Source organism: Rhynchophorus ferrugineus, unplaced genomic scaffold (assembly GCF_030347505.1).
Source record: "Rhynchophorus ferrugineus isolate W39M unplaced genomic scaffold, kcgeb_rfMv2 rfM4, whole genome shotgun sequence".
NCBI classification, from domain to species: Eukaryota; Metazoa; Arthropoda; class Insecta; order Coleoptera; family Curculionidae; genus Rhynchophorus; species Rhynchophorus ferrugineus.
This window is the reverse complement of record NW_027472583.1, coordinates 25,145,599-25,165,775: the sequence shown is the minus strand read 5'-3', so window position 1 is coordinate 25,165,775 and position 20,177 is coordinate 25,145,599. Positions and strand designations below refer to the sequence as shown.

The 20,177-nt window shown below is 30.8% G+C and overlaps 1 protein-coding gene across 2 annotated transcripts in view; it reads right to left on the bottom strand.

Moving 5' to 3' along the window:
* The window catches only part of LOC143195714 (phosrestin-2), a 486,868-nt gene that overhangs the window by 403,288 nt on the left and 63,403 nt on the right, over nucleotides 1-20,177 (bottom strand). For both annotated transcript variants that reach the window (XM_076403139.1, XM_076403137.1), the window contains exon 4: nucleotides 11,279-11,443. In XM_076403139.1, the coding sequence (XP_076259254.1) occupies nucleotides 11,279-11,443 (165 nt within the window). The remainder of the gene's footprint in view (nucleotides 1-11,278; nucleotides 11,444-20,177) is intronic.

Here is a 20,177-nt window from a genome sequence, read left to right as displayed (position 1 = left end):
ATTATTCTGAACTGCATTGCTGTATTGTTTGATTTTCGAAATATTTTCCGTAGAATATACACATTGTTTTACTTAACACGAAAAAATAAAATATAATATCTATAGAACAATTAGTAGAAGAATGAATCATATACGGATAAATCGAGGCGATTATTTTCATGGCGTATAATTATACGCAAATTGCGTCGAATTATTACTCAAATTTCCATTTAAATACAATACAGTCCCGAAACAAAATCAATCCGGCATAAATTTAATTATTTCTAATAATTTCGTACCGAAATAGATACAAAATTAACACGGGTCTATTGACGGAAAAACAATTGGAACGTTTATTATTTGTCGAAATAATCGCAGGACGTTCGGAAAATATGCCCTTCTAATTAAACAGACGGTCAAGCTACGTAAAAAATTACCATTTATGGTGACCCTGTTTGATTTTAATTAAAATTTTAACTTTCCGTTCAAAATTACTTCTACATAACTTCGTATTTTGGTGCATTGCATATTTTTCGGTATTAAGAGATAATTGGTAACATGATTTTATATCTGTTATAAAACCACAACGAATTTTACTAATATTTACTATATTTTACAATATTGCGTTCGTGAAAATTGAGGCTATATTGGTTTCGTGATGATTTTTAATAAAATCCATCTGATATTTATAGTGTGAAAATTAATTTATTTAAAGCCTAAATTCTCTATTATTACCGACATTAGTTCGCCATTTTTTGCGTAGACTTTATGGAGTTTATAGTAGAAAATTAGAATAAGTAGTTTTCGCAAATTTCTTTTAAAATGAATGACAAGACCGGATTAAATAGAATGCTAATTCCGGATTATAAAGTGAATGCATTAAAACTTCCTAGATCTTCGCTATTTTTGATCATCAAAGAAGTGTTTGATAGAGTGTTGATATGCTTGGACACTTCATTACTTCTATAGTCTTTCAAGCTATCAACAGTAAAATTTAAAAATTAATCGCTCGACACACTCAAGAATCAACTGACGATACTTTCCAGTCCTTCCAGATGTTCGCAAGCATTTTTTGTCTAGGATCTTTAAGGTTTCCAAATATCGTACGTCGTACATTTTGTATTACAGATTATGACAAATTATAATTTGCGTATTGCAAAGTCATGAAGAATTCATATATTTCCTTTTGTAGCTACCGTTCTCTAGATGATTTAAAATAAATTCTTGGTTAATGCTTGGCTCCACACTAATATTATCAGGGTTTTCAGTATCTATTGCATCAAATTTATCGACACAATCGTCCATGCAGCAAATTTGAATAAGAGATATTTAACATTATTATCTTCTTGCGCTCTATACAAGTTTTTCATAATTCTGTGCTCTTCCATTTCTAAAATAATATTGTAAAATATATTGAAATTTTTTCCGATTTCAAGAACAATAAACATTTCAATCCGTCCACCAATTTCCATGTTTATGTAATATTTTGCTTATCGTGTGGGGGTTTTAGATTTCCAATGACTGCTGGCGATGCTATCAGAATTTCTTGAATTATATAAAGTTGAAACTATTTTCTACGTCTCGCAACAAAAAAAAATATAGATTTTAAGTCAATGAGACAGACATCAGACAATTTCAGAACAGAAATTTATCATCATTTTGGTAGGATCTATTAACGAAACCAATTAGAAGGAGCGAAATCTGATGATTATATGAGTACAAAAATTAAGGATGCAAAATCTCTGTAAAAGACGGGTGCCCCATTTGTTGCCCTAGATTGGACATGTATTTTCCACTATACGACAATAATCGTCTGCAAGATCTTGAATGACTGGATACTAAAATAGGCTAGATAAATAAATTTGACAACCTATCTTATGCCAATTCTACGCATTTACTTTGCCCAGACTAAGAGTTACTACTGCAAAAAAAGTGAAATGAATTTAAAGAAAAATTAACATTTTAAATAATATGATTTTAAATGCGCGCTAAAAGGCATGAAATTTGCGCGTGACGTAGTTGTTTTGGTCAAATTGGACGGTTTGTATGGGTACGGGTCTTATTTATACATTATTTTAATAATAATATGTTATAATTAGACATTCTATATAAATATTATTTACTTAAATATTACAAGATAATTTGACATAATCCGGATACACTTTTTTATTCCAGAGAACAGTTAAAAGTTTAAGAAAATCAAAGGTCAATCATTAAAGGTAAATGATTTAAATATTTCGTTCATCTAAAATGAATATTTTGGTAATCCTGTAAAATACATTTGTATCTATACAATCAAATTATCATTATAATATTTTTCAGTTCTGTTTGCCATCATACGGCACTTGATTTCAATAATACTATTCTCACAGTTCCCAAGTGGCGATTGCGCTATTGTTGGGAAGCCCGTAGATTTATTACCAACACATATTAATATTCTTATTTTAGTTTTATACTGGTAGTATCTTTACTTAGTGTTCTTCCATATTCTACCACATTTCATTGTTGTCCGAAATACTCACTTACCTACAGTCACCAACAAATTTAACTTATTTATCTTTATAAAACCCATTTCAATCTGTCTGTTTATCTTTTCTTTCCGTTGGTAGCACAAAACTAGTTTTTTATAATTGTGAAATATAAGATGAATAATTCAAATAAAAGCAAAGCGGGTTAAAAACTTTTGAATGGGAGAATGATGTGACGTCACAATTGAATGTTTTTTTTAATAATATCTTTATTAGTTATTAATTAACTTATAGCTTAATATCTTATAGCATACTAGTATTAAAAATCAATACTTTTGTGATTATTTATTACAGTCACCTAGACTATTCGCAAATAGAGCTGGCTGAAAATGAAGAAATCGTCTTCAAACAGAATAACTCAACTGTACGCAAGGTTGATTTGGTACCCTCAGACTTTCACCTATTCTAGAAACTAGGAGAAATTTATTTTTGGAAAGAGCTTCTCATCCAATGAAGTATATAAAAGTGTTTAATTAAGAAATTTTGGGACTGGAAAATTATATCGCACAATATTTTAGCACCTACGGTCAGGTTTCAGAGGCAACACTTCAATATCAACGAAATATGAGTAAAACAGAAGTAATTTCAGAAAAGTTATTTAGATCAAAATGTTGATAATTTCAGCAGATTCTATTTTTTGTATTAAAGGAGATGAATAGTTGGAAACTCAAACAGAAGAAAACCTTAATGTAAGAACGCTATTAATTGCAACTGATGCATTTATGTCATGATTGATCTTCCAATCTAATCGATATTATATCGATTGACCACCACTCGTACCTGCGTTAAATTGAAATACTTCTACAAAAATTATACATATAAATAGTTACTAATTGGGATAACAAAATATGGCTAAAAATGGCAACAAAATAATCTAGAAAAAATACATTTATTAAGATCAGGCATATTTAATATTCTTGGGTAATCAGTAGACTATAGTTGATATATAAAATTCGAAATGTCTCTAGGTCAGTACAGCTATTTTCCTATATGTTCGTTTTCCTATAATTTCCGTTTATAACCGAATATTTTTCAAATTTTTCAAATAAATTAAATTTTACGATAACGACAACAAATACCTCGACGTAATTTACAAATCCCATTTCTGATTCGAGAAGAAATGGTCCGACAATTATCTTTCAATTTGCATTTTCTCCGAGCTTTCTCCCCGATTATTTATCTGACATCAAAGCCGCTGACGGACACCGCAATCCCCAGTGATTACGACAAAAAGACTTTGATAACGTTAGGCCTATCTACCAATCCATCTTAATCGTTAAGGTTCTGTACGGACGTCAATTTAAAAAGGAACTTTTTGTGTAGATTGCCGAAAAAAAATCGCATTCGTGTTTAATTTCACTATGTATTAAAGTAGCTATTTAGTCCAAAGGCTGAGTTAGTGGATACACAATTATTCTTCGGACAAAAAATTGTATTATAGTAAGAATAAGCGTTGATCCCAGATTCTTTTGAAGATTTTTGGTAGCGTTGGACATCAGCATCGAATAATATCGACTATCAAATCTTTGGCAATTGACTGGTTTTTACTATAAATTGAAACACTCAGTCGTTACTTTTATTCCTGGCTGGTTCATTCGTTTATTTCAACCGTTACTAGATTTGTTAATAGTGTTACCAATTGTGTAATAGTAATTAATTATAGTGAATAAGTAATTTTGAAATAAATAAATAATGTATCATTTGGCTAATATACAATTCAATAAGATATAATATCGATATAGGAAAAATACATCAACATAAATACATTAAGACGATTTTTATGTCATTTTGACAATTATTAGGTTAAATCTCGTTTTATTTCTTATCTATCTTAGAATTTTAGTATGAAAACATTTTTTTTACATTTTATTATATTTTGTTATAGTTAGTTCCTAAATCTTATTAAAATGCGATTCCCTTTTAACATTTAAAATAGAAATTCAAAATAACATTGCCGTCTATTAATTTAAAATAATTTTATTTTAAATTAAACAAGTCTCTACAACTCAAAAAGCCGAATAACCCTCTCTTTCTTTATATAACGGTTGGAAAAAACATTTGTAAGCCTGCATTCTAAAGAAGTAATTACTATTTTCATTCAATTACATTTTGACTGTCCAGAGCTGACTATTCGATAGTTCTTAACGCTAGCTTTTGGATAAACAATCACTTAGAGGTGTCACCCGCTGAGAAAGATATCGAAATATTTTTACGCAACAATTACAAAAAATATCTCTGTTTAAGAAATATCGTTCATTTTTTATTAAATATCAAAACATATCAATATATCGATCAAAAAAATATGGGCTAAGAAAATCGATATTTTTTAGCATCAACTGCCGGGCTGTATCTGCCGGTAATATTTCTTCCACAATGGCGATCCAGACCTAAAGGTTTCGCAAAATATGAGTTAAGATCGTGGGTGAAGGTTTTGTGCAACATGGTGTGTTTTAAGTAATCCTATGCTCCAACATTTTCTCACGTTTTCATACATTTTATTTTCATCCTATTTTTCTTTCAACGTCCATGTTCTTAGAGGATTATGTTCTTCATTAAACGAGCTTCAGAAGCCACTCAACAATTGCAGTCATCGTAGGTACATCATGTCTTCACCGCATCAAGAGAATCTCGAAGAAAATATACTACACTTCGTCGAAACATCTTTTAATATCGATTATGGAATAACCTTCAAGAATTTATTTTCGACGTCGTCCGTGGACCATATTCATATATCAGAGCAACGATGAAGTAACAGCATCTCTAGAACCGAGAGACATCGACAGGCGTACTAGAATTCGAAAATTTCCAGAAACATCAGCATATTCCGTTTCATCAACCATTTATATTACATTTTAATCACTATTGTTGACTATATTTTGGGATTATCGGAGGCATTGAATTCAAAAATGTTTCTCATTATTCTGTTTCATACGATTTTATACGGTATTTAATACAACAAAATGCACTAGAAAAAAAACAGTCACACGTTAGTCGTGTTTGGACCACAAAAAGTGAAGATATTAATGAAAAAAGAATTCAATTAAACTCTAGGAGTTGAACGTACATGTTAAAAAGAATTTTAAATAATTAAAAAATCCTAATCTCTTTTGATAAATGGATCAATTGAGGAACTATAGAAATGGTGAAAAATTACATCTAAATTAGAACTGAACATAAGAAGGGTTTATAATTCAATTCAACTCTACTGGTGAATGATCGTTTTATTAGAGTAAAATCCCTTTACGCAAAGAAACTGGATAAAAACAATAAACGAGAATCTGAATAAGCAAGCAAGGCCGGGTAATTGATGGAAAGAAAAACAGCGTTTTTGTAGTAAATCCATTTCGACAGTGTAATTGAAATGTTCCTATTTTATCCAGTCATTTTTCTTAATTTTAGATCGCGTACTTTTAACCAAGTTTTTTTCGTATAAATATAAATGATGAATAAATACATTATATTGTAGCACAACCGTATATAAAAACAATTTTAAGACATGTTACGGTGTACTAAAATTATTAAAAATTATTATTGGCTGTACTTGATTATTTCTTAACTTCCAGTTATATATAAATTAATACTGAAAAATTAATCAATGTAATAAATATGTCAAAGTTGAAGTAGTAACATACGTGTAGGGTTTTTAACATAAGCATCTTCTCTATACTAATCGGCATAGCGAAAATGTTACCTACCTTTGTGAGGAAAACAGCAGCGCCGGGAAGCTTAAAATTTGACACGGTTAAAGCTTATACAGAGGAAGAATTTTTAAGCCTAGAAGCTACATCAAATTCGTACAGGGTGTCCCAAAAACCGCATTAAATTTTAATTTATCCTAACACTAAAGTATTGTACCGTAATAATTCTTCTCATAGGATTCTTCAATTCTCAGCAATGGAAGCGCATCCTCTTCACGAACGAAAATCTGTTTACTGCTCAAAATAACAGGATCTGGTCTGCTGAATGCTCCCGGCACGTCAACCGTCATCGAATACCGCCAAAATCCGCAGTCCGTCGTGGTCTGGGGTACAATTTTGCGCCATCATCAACAAAAACAACAAAAACTGTATCGTTGCGACATTTTTGAGACTATCGTACTTCCATGAACTCAGCAGCACTTTGGCGATGCGAGTTGGACGTTCCAATAGGACTCAGCTCCGACCAATAAGACAAAAGCAACGTAATAGTGGTGCCAAACCCTCTTTCCGAAATTCGTCATGTCGGCACAATGGCCTCCCTTCCCGCCGGATCTCAGCCGGATGGACAACAGCATGCAGTTCATTTTAAAGGGCCTGTACTACACGCCATAAAAGTTTGGAGTCGTTGAAACATCACTTCGTCGAGAATGGGACCGATTGTCGCCAGATGTCCGCGGCCCATTGCCGACTCTTTCAAATGACGTTTAAACTTGTTCAAAGCCGCGGCGGGAGGAGGCCACTTCGAAACCAGCTAAGTATATTATTGCTACAGGTTCATGTTATTGTTCTTCACTGTTGTTTTGCTATACTTATCTGATTTAATAAAATTACTCAAAATATTGAATGCAGTTTTTTAGGACACCCTGTAATTATTAATGAATCCATTTTCGATTTTAAGAATTTTAATTAACTGGATATCTAGTGAATTCAGAACAGCTAAAAAACTTGCTTAAGAACTGATAGTTATTGATATAATTCTCAAGACAGTATTATAAGTATTCTCAAGACAGTATACTGTATACTGTCTTCTCTCTTGTATACTGTCTGTAGTATACTATATTATAGAATGAGACATAATACAATATAGAGATAATGCTAAATGTATTAAGATTTTTCTGTAAATCCTATTGATATTTATTTCTAATCCATTTCAGGTTTCATTAGTAAATGCAATTTCAACTGTTAAATGTTAATATATCATCTTTGAATTATTCTCTTTACTCTATTATAAAGGAAATATGATTATCTTAACAAATTGTAGTCGAATTTCGACCACAGGGCGATCACTAGTTAGACTGAAAAACATCAGAACAAAACCAAAAATCCTAATAAATCATCTAATCATGTGAGAACTAAATAATGCTAAACTAAATTGCTAAACTGAGACCGAACTATAAAAAAATATTATAACACGTTATATTTCTCACAACCAACAATCTCGACAATTTTGATAATTAACGAAAATGAGATCCAAATGATAATTGATGTAAGAATTTATCTAGAAATTAGAATCAATTCATTTTTCTTTCATAATACTTTCAGTTGGCTTCCTTGGTTTTTCTGTTGACCATCTCATCATCATTTCGCGTCTGTACCATTGCGATTTTTGTTTTTAAAATGGGCCTTATATGTAAAGGAAGAATGTGTATGTATATGTATGAATAAAAAGTACAGCTAAAGACTAAGGAATAACCATGATGTCAGCGTTCAGAATGACAGGAAAGGATCACACAGATCATATAAAGCATTCAAAGACAAACGATAATTATTAGGAGTTAAAAGGACGGTTTTTATTTAACATCATTCTATTATAGTAATCAATCTCCCTCAGTATACTCTAAAATATATAAAAGAATTGACTATAAAAGAATGACTCTTCACAATTGATAATTATAGTCAGATCATTATTGTTACCATGTAAAAGATGCAAAACGTTTATAATTGTTTTGTTATTATTATTTGTAGAGATAACTTACACAATTACAATTTTAATCAATATTTCAAATATTTTGATATACAACTGCTCCTTTAATAGCGAATGAATAATCAAATCAATGTTTCGAGTAATTTATATCAAGTATTTTGCGACATTTTGTTACGATGATTAAAATTCTCTGAAATCAACATTTTAATTTAACATTTAATATATGTGAGTATATTATTAATCGTTGACATCATACATATAAAAGCGGTATTTTATTTTATTTTTTATTATAATGTTAATTAATGTATTGTCATTAAATGATTCCATGTCGAAATCTATTAAAAAAAGCAGTGTAAAAGAAATTAGCTAACTCAATATACGTTTTCTGAGAAATAAACATTAATAAATCGTTAAATGACTATTAAAATACCTTTTTGTAAAAAACCAAACCAGAAAAAAACTAATGTGTTTTTTTAACTCTAATATATAATTTATTAGGATCAAATTGATTAAATTACTTGACACATATACGATGAACATACGAACCAGAAAGTAATTAATTAAGCCTAACTTAGGGGATATGTATGTTGAAATATGTACGAGCGCTGTCTCATTCCGAATCCAACACAGACGAATACTGGATATCCGATCATATCCAGATCTAAATTAGGAATCAAAAATGTTATGGTAACAATACGTTACCAATGATTTCAAATTTTGATTGTATTGTTACATTTATACCGTTTTTTAATATATATTTTTGTCTCCTTTTTACTAACTAGGGTTTGTCTCGTCTAGACCTACTGTTTAATCTGCTATGCTATGTAAAATTTAAGACAATTTTTTGGATGTCCACAGCAAAAATCATAAAATACACTTAACATGTACCGAGTAAATCAAGCACTGTATCTTCTGACTACCATTTTAACATAAATCCAAAAACAAAACAACACCATATGGTCGTACGGTAAGATCGATATGATAATTAGGTATGTGGCAACCGTGCCAATACAGCAATATAGAAAGGAGAATTATTAATGGTACACAACTATATATTTACGAAGATTATTCTCCATCATGATAAGCCGCTGAAACAATCAACTATTTGACTAGCCAAAAGGTTGAATTGTTGGGTGATCTACTGATGCATTCAAAAACCATATTAGCAGGCTTGGTGGCGCAGCAGGCGATGGGACAGTCCTCCTACTGTTGCGATAGCCGCGGGTTCGAATCCTGCTAGGGCATGGTCGTAAATTTATGTTTGTGATTGTTTAAAATTTGTGAATGTTCTAGGCAAGAGTGTAAAATCCGACAAGGAAAATGATCCCAGTCACGCCAGTAACCAGGATGATTTCTAAAGTTGGTCACTCGCCAGTCGGTAGGCTTAATGCTAAGGACCGTGGTTCGGAGCCCACGTTAAACTTTAGGCCCAGTCCAGATAAACCCATATTTGGTAAAAGGAGGCTTTAAAATATATATAAAAAAACAGATTATTAAAAATTTCAAAACCAAAAAACAGAGCGAAAAAAATGTTAGAAAATTGGTTCAAGCACATGCAAATGATGGAGAATAATTCATTAATAAATTACTGTATTTTTATTATTTGGCTCAATATATTAATAGCAACCCACATACGTACATACCTTGTAGACTAGAAAGCACAAAAGCACATATATAAATATCACAAGGCCCCGTCCACAGAAACAAAAGGATTAAGAAAATCAATTTAAAAATCATGTTTAAAGGAGACCCTTATAATATAAATACAATTTCTCGCCATCAGTCGGGAAAACTCCTAAAGATATTTTCAAAAATATGTATGTAATTGTAAAGGCTAGGGATGTCGAAAAAATTAATATATTGTTAGACAAATATTTTCTTCAAAAAATATCTATATTATACATTTAATTTTCTTAATATTTAAAAAAATTTAAAATAATATTTAAAATATATTAAAAATATTTTCACTTATTTTATTTTAAAGATTTACTAAAAATATCCATATGTTTTAAATATTTTAAAAAATAGTGAAAAAAAATGTATTTTCGCCGATATACCGATATTTTTTTATCGATATTTTTATCCACGGCCGACATCTGTATTCTGGGATACTGCAAACCGCCTTTGGTATCGTTATACGTTAAACAAGGATACTTGTATGATTTTGGATAATTCTAATAGTCTATCGCTAAGGGATTTTGAGTACCTTTAAAATACAAACGACACGTGCTGTTCAATCAAACCCTAATATAAACGAAACTCTTTAATGTAAATGCAAGAGTCATCACATTACGAATAGATATTAAGAACATCGATATTTTTGGCCGATATTATTTTGACCCATATATATTTTCAAAAAAATTAAATATATTTCTTAAACTTTATAAAAGCCCATTTAATTATTTTTAATAAACCTTAAAGGTTTAGTTTATTAAAGAATAGAATTTATTAAAAATATTAATATATTGACATATTTTTTTAATATCGAAATCGATATAACGATATTTTTTAAAATATCAATATATCGAAACATGTATATCGACAGCCCTAATCTAGACACCAGACCTATATTTTGCAGTATCCAGTCCCAGTTACAGTGCCACATCAAACAAAATAAGCTGAATTCCCTCAAGATAGAAACAATCTCCAATGAAGACAGAAAACTAATTAAATTAAAAAGTTTAATTTTTAGGATTAATCAATTTAAAATTCGAAAATAACCGAAAAGGGGATGTTTCGGTGGTTTTGTTTTAATTAAGCGAAAATCGGGACGAATTTACATGGAAAAGGGAAGAGTGAGAATTCAGCTTAAACATGTGGACCCAAAAATCTAGAAAGCCACTCGAGGCGGTCTGTTTCCTTTAAATTGGGGATGAATTAACATTAGAAAAGGAAAACTTGTCCCGAGATTATTCGATTTTCGTTTCGGAAGTGGTCCACCGAAAGACCGTTAAAATACTTCCATGAATAATTAACCGTATATGTATTTTGCGGTATAAAGCATCGTCCGCTTTTCTGGATAAGCTGGAAATATGATTACCTTTGGAATTTTATTTCAAATTTAATCAGCATATACTACAGAATTTCCACATATTTTGCAAAACAACAGAAAATATGCTAAATTTAATAAAATTAATTAGAATACTTACCTAAATGTTAAAGTAATTTGTCCATACACTTTTCGGTTGTCAATAAACTCTGGATCAATCAACAGCACTCCGGTAAGTCGGTCTATACGTCCTTGCGACACCACCAAATCGCGGGTGGCCAGATACATCGTTAGTTTATTGTTTGGTGAGGATTTCTTGAACACCCTGTAACAAATAATACAAGGTATCGATCAGAATTGCCAAAAATGTATGGCATAATATGCCAGCGAAATAATTAAACAGTAATCACATAATAGTCTCCCCCATACGTTGGCCAATAAATATTTCAAATACCAAATTTGATTAAAATATCGATTCGCCAGTTCATTTTTCATACAATTTATTTATTTGGTAATTTATCGAATGTAAGCATAAGCTCAAGAATTGTTAGCTCTACTTGCTATAAATTGTTCAAAACGACAGCTATTTTTTAATATTTTATAGGATAGCATGGCTTTTGTTTCATTGAAAATGTGAAATTAATACATCAAAATGATGATTTTGACATAGAAGGTAGAGAACGTTCTTAAAATAGATATAAAAACTCAAAAATATACAGATATTATTAGGTAATTGCATGTATTCTGATCATTTTGTTAGAATATATATTAATCAAAATATTTTCTATAACCATTTCCCATCTTTCTGGCTACATGATCATACATTGTGAGGGAAAAGAGTTGTTTCAATACTTCCAAATCATGCTGCATCGATCTGAACAAATGGTGATCAGAAGGCGATATCTGGTGAGTCTATTGAGTAGAATAGAACGTCCCATTCCGAGCTGCAATGATGTATCCTTTGTATCTTCCAATGTGTGGCCGGGCATTGTTATGCAGGAGGATGACTTGCCTCTGTTATTCATTATTACTGGTAGGTAACAGTTTAATTTGAATTCGGTAACTTACTACACTTTGTTTATCCCACTATATGCAAGATTTCATTGCCAGATATTGCATGAATATGGATATTCCGCTTCGATGTCGATTTAGATGGCTCTTCTGGACTAGCCCATGACTTTTGTACGTTTGGAATTGTCGCAGTAGATTCATTTTTCATCTACAGTCGCAATACGCCACAGAACACTCTTGCCTTTTGCCTGGCAAGCTATGAAACTACGATGCTGAAACTGTTCGAAATGGTATTCTCAGCCAATTCATGTGATAGTCTTTTCACTCTTTTTGGATTTTTGCCGTCGCATGTGGGCTTTCAAACAATAAGTCGTATAATAATTATCCCCGAACTTTAGTGGTCCTCTAAATCTTTATTTGTAATTGACATCAAAATCGCCATTTTTAACTCATTAACTAAAATTTAAACAATTTATATATGACGAATCAGCATCATTTATGAGTTTATAAAGGTTTTCCGCAGAATATTTCTTTAAATAAAATAATTGTAATGAATGAATGCATTTTTACCATTTTATGGTTAACATCTTTATAAACAGAATAACTCAATAATACTAAATGATATTTACTTGCATGCAGAGATATTATTTCTAATTTTGTAAGACCGAGCTTTGTAATGCAACTCTATAATAAATCCAATCAAAGTCAGCTTAATTTCTAACCAGCTTCCAGAACATGTGAGATTTTATAAAAAAACGAAACTATAAAATAATTTGCAGAACCTAAAAAAAACGTAAAAAAATTGTAAACTAGAACGTATTTGCTCGATACCAAAAAAGACCTTTGCTGACAATCGCATTGCAGAAAACTCTGCCAATTAAATCCGTACGGTCGAAGGCGAAATTCCTGATAACTGCAGAAAGATTGATTCAGAGCGGTACATTATTCCGATCCAATTACCAGCCATTTTCTGCAACGGGTAATATTGACGAAACGTTCGTTAACATTTCCAGATATAAAAGAGAATTTGCATTTTCATTTCTGCCGATGCGATTGTCAATTTGATTATCTGAGAAAAATAAAAGTTAACATAAAATTTTTAAATATTACAGTTCATTAAAAAATATAAATATTTCTATTCTAGCAAATAATAACGTATGACAAAATTAGAAATATACTGATTTTTAATATTATAATATTTCAATATTATCTTACTATTATTACAACTGAACATTTAAGCACTGGTGATTTTGTTATCAGCATGGCATGTTGTTTGCGGAGAACCCTTTAATTTAAAAAGCATAGATTGCTTTTCGAAGCATATGACAATACTGAGCTAAATAATATAGTTTATTGGGGATGGTTACAAAATCTTCAAAAATAATAATTTGGAATGATTTGGCAAAAGAATATTTTTAAAAAATAGTAGAAAATCATTATTGGAATTAGAATGCAGAATCTTGCAAACTTCGTTATTTATTCCCTAGCACAAATTCGTCATGAAATATTTCACATCATAGTTCACATAACCTGCTATTATATACTGGATATCGTTAAGAGAGTATCCGGTTAGTACAAGGGAAGAAGAAGAAGAATATAGAAGCTCTTCAAATACTTAGGATTAGGAGAAGAAATTAGTAATCATAACTGAAGTACCGTTACTAAAGAACAGGGCGAATACATCAAACTACGGAAGATTGTACTACTAAGAGGGTGCATGTGGACTATCAAAATACTTATTTTGCAAATTCTTATACAGGTCACCGAGACACTGAAAGAGTTTAGCATGTATAAGAAAATATTATTTTTTTGAGAAAAGAAAGTTAATATATAAAGTTAATATAAAAATACAAGTTTCTGTAAAGTGAAGCTATATTTTTTGAAAATAAAAAAAATGCGTTACAGTAAAATTATACCTATTGGAAAATAAAACATAATATATAGTTAGCATATCAACTGCCAAGTGACCAACTTAGAAATCATCCCAGAAGATTCGAACTCGCGACTATCCCAACAGCAGGTGAACCGCGCCACGAAGCCGGCATAATATAGTTTTGCGGATACAGAAGTATTCAATAGTATATATCATAAACTACGAAAATACTGTTGAAAATAAATTCACATAATATGTAGCACATCTACAACACACATTGGAAACAACAAGGTAATTTAGAAAAAACGACAATAAAACGGATAAGTTATGAATGTTGCACTCAAATTTCAATCAATTACAATACATTTTAATTAAAGATAATTAAATACATTTAGTACAAATAAAAAAATGAATACCTTTTCGTTAAGGCAACGATATAGCGATTGTGATAGCCAATACTCATTGACGAATGTTTAAGATCATTGTCTTGAAAAGTAAAACTTCAGTAGGAATCACATTTTCCTGAGTATTTTCAGACAGCCTTCTTTATTTAGTTTTCTATTAATTGTAATCATATTGCCGAGCTTATTATTATCAATGCATCCTCAAACTACCACTACCATGTTTAACAATTTACACAGTATACATTTCGGAAATCCGAAAAACTTTCAATTAGCGCACAAAATCATATCTATTATAAAAAATTTGAAATTTGGACTATTCTTAAAATAATGGACAATTGATAAGTATGTAACAATTTCGTTAATTATAGTTATTAGAATGACCGTAAAAATAATAAACTTCAACACCAATATTTGTAATTGTTGTAATATTTTTTAATATCAACTAAAAATAGAATGTTTCCAAACGTTTGACCGATAATGTATATATAATACTAAGTGGTATATTTGTCAGTATCATGTCAACAATGAAAATTATATTAAAACAAAATAAAAAATATTGAGAATAATATGGAAACACTTTAATACAAAGTAGAATAGTTAATGCTAAATTTTATCTGCATACATAATAGCTTACATTAAAACAAATATTATTGAAGTTTAATGGCCCAGTTTAACTGCAGCTCATTAAAATAATTGCAGCCGGATATTTCCGTGTTCAGAACAATTTAAACCCGATGCAAAAGTTGCTTCGGGTAGATAGTGCAGTTATATTAATTCGTGCCCAGTTTTATTTCAATGATGCATCTTCTTTTGCGAGGATTTTAATTAAGGTTCATCTTTTGCATCTTTTGTTCCGAAAGATGTAAAGGACGATTCGTAAGATTTCATTTGCATCGATATCAAAATAAGTTCATTTAATAAAATTAATTGCATAAAATAATTTCAAATTAACATTACACTTTTGTTAAATATTTAATAGTTTATTTAATATATATATATTAAATATATATATAAAAAGAGATAGAATGCTGTTAGGGAAGTTCGAACATGTAACGGAATGGGCCTGCAAAAGTTGTCCGTTTGCCAAACTTCTGAAAATTGTTCAAAATATTACAATTATGGGTTAGGCAAACGTTGTTTTAACACTTTGTTTTATTAAATTTGAAATCGCCGCGGTTTTTATTGAAAATATTTTTGCGACTTGCAGCTGCACTTTATATTAATACGGACACGGTCACTAAAATATCTCAAAAAATATAAAAAAAACAATCTAACCTTAAATTCGACAAAAAGAAACCGTGTTTATGCGAAACAAGTGACGAATCAAGATCAATCTTGGTGTTTCAGAGAGCCTGAGAAAAGATACATAGTAGATCAGATTACTGAATGTTATGGCCATATAGTATTATGTCTCCATCCCTATCACTGCATTTTTAATTCAATTGAGTTGATATGGGGTATTGCAAAGAATTATTACAATAAATGTTCAGATCGGGGAGGATATTCAAACCAGAACTTTCTGGATTTATGGAAAGAGGCATTGTCGAAAATAACACCTTCGGTTTGTATGAGCTCGATCAGACACATTGAAGAAGAAATTGACAAATGGTAGAATCTTGAGAAAAATATTTAATAGATTGGAAATAAACAGCTTGGTTATTAACTTGACTAGTATTTCTGAAAGTGACTGTGATACCCAGATAGGGTGATGAAAGAGGAAACCACTAAAGGTAGTATACAATTAATAAACCTATTGTAGGGAATTGTATTATAGAGTGTGAAAGCTTTATGAGCATTTGGGTTATTGTTCAGAATATACATGGACGTTTGGTTAAAATGTATGAGTAGAGAAATAACAGTAACTGTTTTGCAGATAGTGCAAATGCATTAAGGAGGATGCAGTGATTAAATGTAGTTTTATCAAGAAAGATGTATACAGATAGTAACAGGACAAACTAAAGAAAAATGTAGTAATATCATAATGACTTTACAAATATACATTGTATCGAAAGAAACAAGGACTAAGCGTAAAACATAAATATGGTCTCTAATGAAAGTAAAATACACTATTCAGATATACAATTGTTAATTAAGTGAATTAGGCCTTCGGGGCATACCACTACATACAAAAACGCGTCTAGAACCCTACCAATAGTAGTGTGGAAAAAAGCTCAATGTATATATAATAAAAGAACTCTAACCTATAAATTATTGTGGCTGTAAAATGAATTATAGTTTTAAGTTCTTCGATAATAAATGCGTTGATGTACTATAATGTTATAAATATATTTAATAAATTATATTTAATAGAATATTTGTTCAATTATTTTATTTATATTAAAATGTTGTTCTATGACGGAGCTTAAATGTGTAGCTGCGGCAACATTGCGACATTTGCCGTGTCACTGCTATTATATATATATATATATATATATATATATATATATATATATATATATATATATATATATATATATATATATACATTATACTGGCCACAGTACTAACACCTTGTGGGTCTTTCTGGGTATAAATATATATATATATATATATATATATATATATATATATATATATATATATATATATATATTTATACATTATACTGTGGCCAGTATAATGTAGTTTTACCAACATACAACCACTATATTCACATTCACACGAAAACCAGCACAAAATCTCGTTATATTTCAACCAGAAGGATACCAAACAGTTCAACAGCGGTGGCATTGGGAACATAGCCTCCACATCTTACTGAAATTCCCCAAAAATTACAGTTATTACAAAGTTCATGCGATCATAATAATAAAAATTTAAAGAATACAAATCGGGGAGCTTTTTTATTGAATTAATGAACATATGTCTACTTACTTACAGATCCTTTGAAAACAGTCCGATCAGTTACTTTTGATTTGGCTTTACCAATCAATATTTTTAATGATGCAATGATAAATATTTCATGATTGCTAAGTGAAAGGGAACCTATTTAGATAAAGTTATACTAAATACCGCAAATATGTAAAGATAAATGCAAGATTTTGACATTTAACGTTGTCCATCGTATCTAACTTATTAGCTTCCGAATCATCCGAGTAAAAAGCATCAATGTATGATATATGGACACAAGATCCAGTCAAGTTGACCCAGCCAATAACTTAATACTGCATAGATACTGATATAGCACAGCATTCTGTTAAATAAATTCGAGTTTTTAGCTACTTTACAATACTATTTTAAATTAATTTTGAAATTTTGAGATTTATAAACATCAAAATTATCTTAATATGTGCATGTGCTATAAGCCCAACCTTATCTGGCATACCATTATAGTTAATTATTCATCATAGTTCATTCAGACAAAGGAGAGGAAGGCTTCATCAGGACTCTAGCCCTGAAGATACAACCCGTAAAGAATGCAAAACGTCGGCTAGTTTTAGTCGATTATCGCGGCTCTAGCCTAGAAGCCAATAATTCACAAAATATTTTGACTTTTGACAACTGACGCGCCATCATAAATATTCGGGCAAATGTGAATTAAATGTATGGGATATTTCCTTCTAAAATCCCTTTATTTTATGCACAACATACATTAAATCCACTAAACATACTCTGGCTTTGATCTGACACGCAGGTGTTGTTTGAAAAGTGACATAATTTCTGAGTAGTGCTAACAGACTTCAAATACTTAAAATTAAAAAGTACTTAAAAGGTACTTAAATAACTTAAAATGAAACATAGTAATATTTCATGTTATTACAACATTATTTTCAAAACAATATACACAATCTAAAAAAGTTGTGTTTTGATTTAACATTGTTTTTAATAGGGAAACCAATGAAAACAGGAAAAGGAAGGAAGGAAAACAGGAAGTATTACACGGGACCACTATGCCCCCCTTAGCATTTTACAATAAATATTATTTTTATATCCTTGTTACAGATCTGTATAAAATACATTGTAATGTATTATGAATAAAAAAATTACAACGGCAAATCTGACACAGTTGTGTTGATATGTTGTATTGAAGTAACGAGGACAAGAAATACAAGAATAGGAACTACAACAGCGGACAAATAGCGAGTCGCACAAGATCATATAAACAAGTGTAAACATTGAGAGTGTGGGTGTCCCAGTCTGTTAGCGACCCAAGTGAATCATTGAGTTTACGCTCAACCATTCTGAACTTGAAAACATCTCTAGCTCATTGAATTGTTAGAGAGTATTTGCGCTTTTGCTTTTTTTTCGAAGCCCGATAATCATATCAAACGATTCCAGTTCTGTATGGATAAAATATTTTCAAACCGATGGCGTGAAAGTAAAACTGCATATTCTCTTCGGAAAGTAACCCATTACAAGATACCTCAGAAGCTACTAGACTTCCGCAATTTTTACTATATTCAATCATGAACTCAAACTGTACATTAGAACGTCATCGCTATATTATAAAAACTTATTTGAGAAGTGTGGAATAAAAGTGGTTTTATCAATATCAGAACCGATTCATTTGTTGATCTTCCCTAATTATTATTTATACCCAAAAAAAACATTAGGAAAAATTAAGGTCACCGAGGAGTTCAGACCTAGCCCTTGCAAGGTTTTTATAGAGCTATTGACGACGAAGTTTCAATACATTGGCGCAAAATTTAACTGAATCGAAAAAAATTACAGACGAAATAATCATGGTTCCGAGCGCCATGCGGCCTGAGTGTTTAAAACTTCAGAGTAAGACTATGAATATGAAGAATTTATTGCTACTAATTTAAAATGGTTGTTTTATATTACTTATTATAGTTTAAATTAAGCAAATTTTATATTATAATCATTTATAGTACAGCTTCCACAGAGGATGAACAAGTGACAAACAGCTGACATAATATTTATTCATTATTTAATAGAATATCTGAATATTTTCCAACGGAATTGTATGCCATCGCTCTCTGCTCTAAAGGTCTGGTCTGGTCTGGCGATTGTGCTAGACAGAGATGTTTGATGCTATTCTCATGCACCTCAATATTAATTCGCAGTAATCCTGCCAGTAATGTGAATGAGATGATTACCACAATATTGCCGCCCAAATCATAACTGAACCTCCTCCGTAAATGACCGTGCTATAATTAGACTTGATTTGACTGTAACAGACTGTAAAGTCAATCCGGATTATAAGCTTGCTTCGAGGTTCTCCATGTGTAAACCCGAATTACAGGAGAAAATATAAACAACGATTCATCGGACCATACCACTTTCTCTCAACCATAAAGAGTCTCGTTCATTATAACTGCACTAGTTTTTTCGAAGCTAAACGTTGGTTTTCTTGATAAAGACCATTTCATAATAGCAACTCTTCAAAGGATGTTTAGCTTTGTCACTTTTGCCGCGGTATTTTTACGTTATCTGACCACAATCCTTTTTAATGTTTGTCGGTTTTGCTCACTATTCCTATTCTACCGTGGATACTGTCACTAGTGAACCGATAAATAATTCAGCTGTTTTCGTCACAGACGCTCCCGCTAGTCCATCACCAACGATTTGCCCTCTTTCGAAGTCTAAGAAATTACATATTTCACCGATCGCTTGTTTTAATTAATTAAGAACAAAGTGTATAATACACTGAGATATACTACTTACTAAACTTAGCATATAAACTCAGCAATACATAAGCATCACATTATTTACATCGTATTATTTTCGAATCGAAATTCTACAAAAAATCTTTTCAGTTAGATCCTTAATCCGATGCGATATGGCATAAACGGAGATCCGTATATCCCTCG